General features: G+C 44.6%; 1 protein-coding gene across 1 annotated transcript; it reads right to left on the reverse strand.

Annotated features, from left to right (window-relative positions):
• Window positions 1-6,344: 6,344 nt before the first annotated feature.
• LOC130469873 (uncharacterized) lies at window positions 6,345-6,865 on the reverse strand. The gene is made up of 2 exons (XM_056839389.1): window positions 6,834-6,865; window positions 6,345-6,786 (listed from the first exon to the last, which is right to left on the reverse strand). The coding sequence occupies exons 1-2, from the start codon at window positions 6,863-6,865 to the stop codon at window positions 6,345-6,347; spliced, it is 474 nt and encodes a 157-aa protein (XP_056695367.1).
• Window positions 6,866-10,830: the final 3,965 nt, after the last annotated feature.

Raw genomic sequence — 10,830 nt, forward strand, 5'->3', positions numbered from 1 at the left:
ATTTTGAAGTTTCGAATATAGGACTTGAGATTTCAAGGATCGAAACTTTAGAGCTTCGAACTTGAGGTTTAAAACATGGAATGGAAAAAAATTGGCATCACGACGGCTTGAATTGGGAACTTGGAACTTGGAGGATAGGACTTGAAGTTTGAAAGATCGATATGGAATTTTGAGGTTTGAAAGTTTGAGTTGAAAAGTTGGCATTAGCCCGATATGAGTTTGGACATTTGAACTTGAGATTTCGAAATTGGAATTGGTAACTTGAGTTTGAGGTTTGAAGACTTGAATGTTTGAAATAGGAAATCCGGCATGACGCCGTTGGATTTGAGCTTTGAACTTGAAATTTTTACTAGAAAATTCGGCATTATGACCCGTTGGATTTGAATTTTGACTTGAAACTTGAAGCTTGAAATTTGAACTAGACAATCCGGCATTATGACGCCGTTGGATTAGGGTTTTGAACTTGAAATTTGAACTAGAAAATCCGGCATTATGACGCCGTTGGATTTGGACTTGAAAATTGAGGTTTTGGACTAGCAAACTTGGATTGAACTTGAAACTCGAAATTTGGACTAGAAAATCCGGCATTATGACGCCGTTGGATTTGGAACTTGAAAATTGAGGTTTTGAACTAGAAATTTTGGATTGAACTTGAAACTCGAAATGTGGACTAGAAAATCCGGCATTATGACGCCGTTGGATTTGGACTTGAAAATTGAGGTTTTGAACTAGAAAATTTGGATTGAACTTGAAACTTGGAATTTGGACTAGAAAATCCGGCATTATTGTTAGGGGGGAAAAATACCCTCTTGGTGACGTGGGCATACGTGGCAAGCATTGCTTACGTGGCTTCCAACAAGGCGCAAGGTGGCATTATTCGAACGGTATTCCCAACTGCTTGGCTCAAAACGGACGTTACAAACCTTTGATGAAGCCGGCCTTCATTACGTATTTATTATCTAATTATGAGCAATTATTCCATAAACGTTACGTTCTTGTTGTAAATGCCTATAAAATGGCTTAGTCTTGTCTATTTTACATACATGATTTCCAAGCAATAAACCTACGATTACCTTATGCTATTACAACTTGCTCTCACCTTTCTCAATTATCTAGCTCGATCGATTGTTAGCACCTTCATCAAGGCAAGCTCGTCTCTAAGTCGAATTTACCCAAAACAATTTGGCGCCCACCGTGGGGCTGACTATCAAATGCAGCTCGATAATACCATTCCAATCACCATGGCTGGAAATGCTAGCTCATCCGATGATATCACTCGTCGCTTCGAAGCCATGGAGCAGCGCATCAACATCCTCCAAAAGGAGAACGAAGCGTTCCACTCTCAAGTTAGGTCCACTGCCTCCATCGCCACCGGATTCAGGTTCCAGTACCGACGAGACACCTCCGGGTTAAACCGCCGCTTGGATCTTGACGCCGCTCCAGATCACCCCCTCCATGTGCATTTTGGCGAACCTGGGGGTCCCGTTCTCCAGCAGATCCGCGAATTCGATCCATTACCGAATCAACCCCGTTCTAACCCGAGTTGGCTTCCCCCGCCTCCAACTCAACCATCTTCTGCAGGTACATCGGCGACAATTGTCACCGCGGCGGCTGCCCGGGTAACCCCACCTCAGGTCGGCATGACGACATCCACCATGGTGACGGCTCCCGCCTCCGCTCCGGTATCTCGTCCGCCGCCTCCCCCAACAGTGACCATGTCAATGCCCCTGCTAGTTACGCTCCCGGCGCAAGGATCAACGCCAACAATTCAAATGCCATGGGATCAACTCTTCTCTCAGCAAGTCGTCCAACCTGTTGTTAACCTGGTCACTTCGGCACCAGGGGCACCTCCCCAGTTGATGACGATTCCTTTGGCGAGCCAGGCGCCGCAAGCAGCATTTCCCAATGCCCTAATGCGACCGGACTCTTCTTGAACCTATTCTCCATACACTCCTCTTAACAGGTCAGTCGCTCCAGTTAGTCACGGTTTCGTAACTCCATTCCCTTATGTTGAAGGTACCCACGCTACTCAAGGAACGCCTCCTTACATGCAACAAGTGGTGCCGCAGTTCACTCCTCACCAACCTCATGGCGTACACCCGCAGAGTACCTATTATCAACATCTCCAAGCCAGCCTTCCCGAAACGTTTAGCCCCCTCGTCCCGGTACTCAACAACATCTGTGAGAACACCAATCACCAACTCCAACAAATCATGACCATGATAAACAAAATTCCTGGTGTACCAACACCAATCAAAGAAGCTAGCCTAGACAGTTATACCGACTCCCCATATGCTGATCCCATTGATGCAATAGACATCCCAAAACGATTTAGCCCACCCAACATGCCCATGTACGACGGGACAACCGACCCAAGAGAACATATCTTGACCTACAAACAGCGGATGATGACCATTCCACTCCCTAAACACATGAGAGAAGCCAGCCTTTGCAAAGGGTTCGGTTCGACATTGGTTGGGCCCGCCTTAAAGTGGTTGACTAGCCTGCCAAATGGATGCATTACCTCTTTTGCTCACCTCGACAACATGTTCAACCAACAGTTCGCTAGCAGCAGATGTCTAGAGAAGCAGACAAGCGACTTATACCGAGTAATCCAACGTCCTGACGAACCCCTGAAGGATTATATAGCCCGGTTCATCAGGGAGAAGGTGACTATTCCTGAATGTGATGTTCCGACAGCCATCGAAGCGTTCAGACAGGGATTATACGGCGAAACCGACCTCTGGAGAGATTTAATCAAATACCCCTGCAAGACGTTCGAAGATGCTCAAGCCAAAGCAATGGCCCAAGTTAGGTTGGAAGAAACTCTCCATTCTCGGAAAGGGGGCAGTGACTACTCAAAGACGGAAAGACGGTTGCCCTACCCCAAGAGGACCAACGACCGCCCTGCTCCTTATTCCCGACCTCAACATGTAGCAGTGGTGGAGGAAGACGAGGACTCCGACTGGAAGAACAACCCGGATCTACCTCCAAAAATTAACGAATATTCTTTCTGTGTTGACAATGTAGGTCTGATGAACCACCTCTCGAAGATGGGGAAAGCAGTGCAATGGCCGCCGAAGTCTAGCAAACCCGAGTCGAAGAAGGATCCCTCCAAATGGTGTGATTTCCATGCCGACATCGGTCACACAACCAACGACTGCGTTGCGTTGAGGAGAGAAGTAGCCTACCTGCTGAAAAATGGTTACCTCAAGGACGTCATGTCAGATAAAGCTCGTGGCGTTGTCAACAAAGACAACTCTAACTCTCCATCTCGACCTCCTCCACCTCCCCCTCATACTAAAACTGTGAATTTCATTGCTGGAGGTTCTGACATTTGTGGTTTAACTTATTCTGCAGCGAAGAGACACGCCCGAGAAAACGAGATAGACAGACCAGTCCGAGCTGTAGCCGCCAAATACCTAACCCCTATATCTTTTGATGAATCTGATGCAGGGGACATCTCGGACAAACATCATGAAGGCTTGGTGATATCTATTCCTGTTGGAAACTGCATGATCAAACGAGTACTTGTCGACAATGGCAGCTCAACTAACGTGATGATGCTCGACGCCCTCAAGGAGATGGGGCTCAACCCAGACACAGACGTCGTCAAAAAATACACCATGCTAATAGGGTTCAGTGGCGAAGCAAAAACCACATTCGAAGAAGTTACCTTACCCGTTTACGCACAAGGGATAAACCAACAGGTAAAATTCTGTGTTATTGACTGCCCTTCATCTTACAACATTATTTTGGGCAGGCCCTGGATCCACGACATGAAGGCCATCCCTTCGACATATCACCAAATCATCAAGTTCCCGACTCGATGGGGGGTTTAAGAAATCAAAGGAGACCAACAAGAGTCCAAAGAATGCTATAAGGCGGCCCTAAAGCCATCGGCCACAAATAAATCCTCATTATAGCAATTACAGTCCAATTCAGAACCAGCAAGCTACGAAGAACCCAAATCTGAACAACTCGACGAGATCATCTTGGATCCTGCGAAACCAGAACAGGTCATCTTTATTGGATGTGACGTACCCGACGACATCAGGTCGGAGCTCGTTACATTTCTCAAAGCCAACGCGGATTGCTTCGCATGGTCACATGAAGATATGCCAGGCATCAGCCCAGACGTCATCACTCAAAAACTCAGTGTCGACCCCCGACATAAACCCGTCAAACAAAAGCTGCGGAAGTTCGCTCCAGAGCGCAACCAAATTATCAACGATGAAGTTCAGCAAGTACTAGATACAAGAAAGATCAGGGAGGTGAAATACCCAGACTGGTTGGCCAATGTCGTCGTAGTCAGGAAGAAGAATGGGAAATGGCGAGTATGCATAGATTTCACCGACATCAACAAAGCATGCCCTAAAGATTCTTTTCCCTTACCCCACATCGACTCCATGGTTGATGCTACTGCGGGACACGAGATGCTCACATTCATGGACGCGTTCAGTGGCTACAACCAGATTTTGATGCACCCAGAAGATCAAGAGAAAACCGCCTTCATCACGAAGCGGGGAACTTATTGTTACAAGGTCATGCCGTTCGGATTAAGGAACGCAGGCGCCACCTATTAGCGCCTAGTCAACAAAATGTTTAGAAACAGCTGAGCGACACAATGGAAGTCTACATCGACGACATGCTTGTGAAATCCAAGAAAGCCTCGGATCACATCACGCATCTTCAGCAAGCCTTCGACGTGTTGCGAGAGTACAACATGAAACTCAACCCCACCAAATGTTCGTTCGGAGTCTCTTTCGAAAAATTCCTAGGTTACATGGTTACTCAAAGAGGCATCGAAGCTAGTCCTGATCAGATCCGCGCAATCATCAACTTACAATCACCTCGAAACCAGAAGGACACACAAAAATTAGCAGGCATAGTGGCTGCCCTCAACCGCTTCATCTCCAGGTCATCCGACAAGTGTAAATTGTTCTACGACATCCTCAGTAAGAATGAGAAGTTCAGCTGGACTGACCGACACGAAGCCGCATTACATCAACTCAAGCAATACCTGTCAAACCCCCCGTTACTGTCCAAACCAAAAAACAATGAAGTGCTACAAGTATACCTCGCAGTTACAGAGCCGACCATGAGTGCAGTGTTAGTACGGGAAGAAGACGGAAAGCAACTACCCGTTTATTACGTCAGTAATTCTTTACTTAGCGCCGAAACAAGGTACTCTCATCTCGAAAAACTTGTCCTTGCTTTAGTCGTCGCTTCAGTTAAATTGCGTCCTTATTTCGAATGTCATCTTATCACTGTTAGAACTAACTATCCCATGAAGTCAATCATGAGGAAACCCGAGTTGTATGGCAGGATGTCCAAATGGGCTATACAATTAGGTTGCGGTTTTTTCATAAAATTCCCCTGAGGTTTGCAATAATGCACCAAATACACCTGCGCGTTTCAAAATTCATAAAATACCCCTATTTACTCAAAACTGTTCACCAAATACCCCTATTATGACTTTCCGTTAGTCCTCCGTTAAGTCATGTTTAAAATTCATAAAATGCACCTAAATATAAAGGTTTTGCATAGTATACACCTATTTGTAAAGTTCTTTGCACCAAATACCCAAACTTCATAATTTGAATCCAACGGCTAGTTTTAATACAATATAGTCGTTATGTTCATGCTGCCTATAAGTAAGGCGGTTGTTCCCTTGACTTGCTCCATGTTTAGCCCTCTATTTCCTAAATAGCCATGAGTTCTAATTCAAAAACCGGATCCTCTTCCATCCCAAATTTGTCATACCTAAGAGTTCCAAATAAAAACTGCAATTGTGGGAGAAGATTTGCAATAAGGAGCTCGGAAACGGCTAAAAATCCGCAAAAGCTTTACTACAAGTGTGATCCTTGTGATAATTTCAAGTGGTGCAAATGTTTTGTTGAGCAGACATTTGATGAAGCTCAAAGCAAGGGAAACAGAGCTGATGAAAACAGGGGAATGCAAGAAGAACACAATAACATGCAAGAAGGAAGCAGGGGAATGGATGAAGAGTTGAAGCTATTGAAGAAGAAACTGAAACAACAGAAACAACAATTCAATTTTGCAATAAAAATTGGTGTAATAATGTTTGCATTTCTAATTTGGATAACAATGAAGTAGAGTTGTAACAAATTTCAAGAAATAACATGACTTGTTTAAGTATATGAGCTTTACAAAAACTGATTTCTAATTGGACAAATGCCACTGAAACTGCACAAAAACATCTTGTCTAAGCACTTGTGTTCTTTCCAAAAAGTGATACTAACTGTAAATTGCCTAAGCTATTTTAACTTTGTGCACCTACAGTTCACCAAAAACTGACTAACTTTTAACTTTGTGCATGGTTAAGTTGCTGTGTTTGCTCTTTTCCTCCCCCTTGGACCCCCTTGTGATGTACTTGCACCTGCTGCTGCTGAAGTGCTTGGTCCAGTGCTTGGTCCTCCATTCTTACATGTCCTTGAGTTATGACCAAACTCCCTGCACTTTCCACATTTCACATTGATGTTCCTCTTCCCCTTCATGGGTTCATTTGGTCCTCTCTTTCTCTTCTTAGCAGGTCTGCCAGCTTGTCTTTTGATGACTGGAGGCTGAATGGTAGGGAGAGAAAAGTTAGGCCACTGTGTTGGGTCTGACATGGGGTGAATGTGGTCTGCATATGTAAGCTTGTATGCAGCAGACTTGAAGAATGGGGAGACAAAATCAATGGGGTTCAGCCTTTGGTCATAAATCACCCTGAGTGCATGCTTGCAGGGGATTCCAGAAATTTGCCACTTCCCACACCCACATCTTTTAGTTGATAACCTGATGGAGAAGTTCACATGTGCATCTCTGACCTCAAATTCTCCCCCACCACAGGCTGTAGCATAGCAGAACCTAGACTCTCCTATTCTTTCATCCACCTCTTTCTTGGCATACTCAGTCAACTGACCATCCTCCATATCAATTGCCATGTCAAATCTTGCCCCAACCCTCTCCATACACCACTTTCTGATTGCTGTACAACAACATACAACAACATACAACATTATACACAGAACATCACAAACATCAGAAAATAAAGGAACAGAACATGAAGTGGTGAGCTATACCTTCCAACAATGAGAATACAGGCATGTCTCTGTATGGTTTTGTGCATGCATTGAATGCCTCCACAAAGTTTGTTGTGTTGTGATCACAACAAACAGCAGGGTCAAACATATGCCTGGACCACTGCTCCTGGCATGTGTCCAAGTATGCAGCAGCATTTGGATCATGAGCAGTGATCTTCTCTAATGCTTTACCATACACATACTCATTGTGTGCATTTGCAGCTATCCAAAACAGTTTGAAGAAAGCAAATCCACTAAATCCATTGTTTTTGCAATTCATATACAAGTGTTGGCAGCAAACTCTCCTAGTAGCTCTAGGAAAAGTATCTCTCACTGCCAAGTCAACTCCCTACACAGAATATGTTCATTTTAGGCCAATCATATCTGTTGCAATATTATAAACTTGAAACAAAAAAGGAGCAAAATGAACATATACCTTCATTCTGTCACTGATGAAGGTCCAATCATCTTTGTTGCAACCCTCTTGCTCAAACATCTGCCTCAAGCATCTCATGAAATATGTCCAACTATCACAGCTCTCAGTGTCCACTATCCCATAAGCCTTGAACTTGGGGTTCACATCCCCACTTGGTGCAAAGAACTTTACAAATAGGTGTATACTATGCAAAACCTTTATATTTAGGTGCATTTTATGAATTTTAAACATGACTTAACGGAGGACTAATGGAAAGTCATAATAGGGGTATTTGGTGAACAGTTTTGAGTAAATAGGGGTATTTTATGAATTTTGAAACGCGCAGGTGTATTTGGTGCATTATTGCAAACCTCAGGGGCATTTCATGAAAAAACCGATTAGGTTGTTATGACATACGGTACAAACCTCGCACAACCATCAAGTCGCAAGCCCTGGCTGATTTTGTGGCTGACTTCAGCCCGAGCCTCCAACACGAAGTCGATCACGAAGTCAACACACTGACCAACAATGGATCCTCGTCAACATGGACCCTATATACTGACGGCTCCTCCAACATACGGGGGACAGGCCTCGGCATCGTGCTAAAGTCGCCATAAGGGGACACCATAGTACAATCTGTCTGTTGCGAGTTCAAAGCTACCAACAACGAAGCAGAGTACGAAGCTTTGATCTTGGGGTTGTCATTAGCACTCGACATGAATATCCGCCGACTTGAGGTACGTTGCCATTCTTTATTAATTATCAGCCAGATTAACGGTTCGTATGCAGCGAAGGACTCAAAGATGCAGGCCCACTTGTAAATAGCAAAAAGGCTCGTGAACAAGTTCGACTCATGCACCTTACAACAAATACCAAGAGACCAAAACACCCAGGCTGACGCCTTAGCCAATCTTGGCTCAAACATCAAACCTAAACTCACCTCCATCCCCGTAGTCCACTTAATGTATCCAGCCATCACCAAAGATAACCTACCCATCACCGAACAGTCTGAACTTACTCAAATGCCCTCATGGCGCGACCCTTACACACACTAGCTCAAACACAACACTATCCCACCTGGAGTCACCCACGAAAAAGCCTTCCGCATGAAAGCCTCCAGATTTATCCTAATCCATGGAGTATTGTTCAGAAAGTCGGTTGCAGGACCGTACCTGAGATGCTTTGATCATGACGAGATCGAGTCGACATTGCGCAACATACATGATGGAGAATGTGGAAACCACGCCGGAGGAAGAAGCGTATCCCACAAAACCCTTACCATGGGATATTTCTGGCCCACCATGAAGAAAGCCGCAATCACCTTTGCTAAGAAGTGCGACTCCTGCCAGCGGTTCGTATCCATCTCTCATCAACCTTGTGAAGTACTCCATCCTATCTTGTCCCCTTGGCCCTTCACGAAATGGGAGATGGACATAGTAGGTCCCTTACCACAAGCGTCAGGACAACGCGTCTTCATGTTGGCAATGACCGATTACTTCTCCAAATGGATCGAAGCAGAAGCTTTCAAGCGAGTTCGAGATACTGAAATCATTTCGTTCATCAAATGAAATATCCTTAGTCGGTTCGATATCCCTTCCGAGATCGTCTGCGACAATGGTTCTCAGTTCATCAGCAACAAAACCAAAGAATTCTGCAGTAGGTATAACATCACCTTGCACACCTCAACACCGAGATATCCTCAAGCAAATGGCCAAGTCAAGTCAAGTAACAAAATCATCATAAATAACCTCAAGAAGCGCCTCGATGACGCCAAAGGAAGATGGGCAGACGAGTTACCGATGATCCTTTGGGCCGACAGGACGACGCCAAAGACGGCGACCAACCACACTCCTTTCTCCTTGGTCTTCGGTTGCGAGGCAGTCATCCCTCCCGAAGTCGAACTCCCCACAACAAGAAGCAGTTTCATGGCACCAGGAATGAACGACTCAGTCTTGGCTTACGACATCGATACTGTTGACGAACTTAGGGAAGCAACACTGGTCAGGATGGCCTCCTAACAGCAAGCCGTCGCAAACAGCTACAACAAGAATGTGAGGGTTCAGATATTTCAGCAGGGAGATTGGGTTCTGCGCAAGGTCTTCCCAAACAAAAAGGATCCTCGACACGGCAAGTTGGCCCCGACATGGGAAGGTCCCTACCAGATCGTGAGACGAACAGGACATGGCGCATACGAGTTGGTCGACAAAGAGTTGGAATGCGACACACCTAAAACTGTACCATTTCTGAACACTCGAATAATTTTTGTTTTCTAGCTTTTCTAACACAACAGGTACTCTAGCATTCATCACCATTATGTCGATACCCCCGGGACAGAGTGGGCATGACGTATTACGAAGACGAGAACATCTCGAACTATATACACTTATAAGTAACAAGAAGTTGAGTTCCTCTCCTCTATCTTTTTTCCTTTTTGTATGTTATCACCACTACCGACTTAGGCATCGGAGGGCCGTTGGCTCCACCAACGGCCAACCCTCACGCCATCGTCTTGTTTTGCAGACAACACCGTGGCGACATCATAAGTATACACTTAGGAGGAATAACGAACATAAAGACTCGACTCGACTTCGTCCCGTATTTCTCCTTGAACTCTTTCTTTTTTCTCCTTGTCGTAATTTCCTCTCATTTTTTATGTAGCTCCATACTGACTTAAGCATTGGAGGGCCGTTGGCTCCACCAACGGCCAATCCTCACGCTCTGCTGTGTTAATAGTATGGTGCCCACATGGTGACGGATTCGACAAGGAGAAAACAGACGAAGCAAAGTGTATAACACAACTTACAGGAAACCAAAAGTCAAAATTGTGCACACATGTTTAGAAAAACGAAGTGAAAGGAAAACGATGTTCTTTTATTCAAAAATGCTTGTATACATTGCATATTACAAATCTTACAAACTACAAAACACAATTTAGGCCATTACAAAAATGCCTGGTACACTACAATGTACACTGCATACATAATGGAATACAAATCTACATTTTTCTACAGCATACATTTCTTGCAGGTTCCCCTTTGACAGGCTGGAGGCGTCACCAAAGTCGAACTCGAGGTATGTGCCCAACCTGCAAAACAAAACACCAAACTAAACACATTTTTCCAAAAACAAAGCAAGCAACACAGAATTCGCAAACCACAAATATTTACATGACTTTCCCCCTTGGACAAGCCCAAAAGCATTCAAAAGACTGCCGCCTTCAAGGCGAAACACAACCACAAATATCTTTTCGACCTTCCCAAAGGCCGAACACACAAAACATTGTTTAAAAAAAAGCCATTGTTTAACAAATACAAATTTTAAATTTTT

The sequence above is a fragment of the Spinacia oleracea genome, chromosome 3 (assembly GCF_020520425.1).
Source record: "Spinacia oleracea cultivar Varoflay chromosome 3, BTI_SOV_V1, whole genome shotgun sequence".
In the NCBI taxonomy this organism is placed as follows: Eukaryota; Viridiplantae; Streptophyta; class Magnoliopsida; order Caryophyllales; family Amaranthaceae; genus Spinacia; species Spinacia oleracea.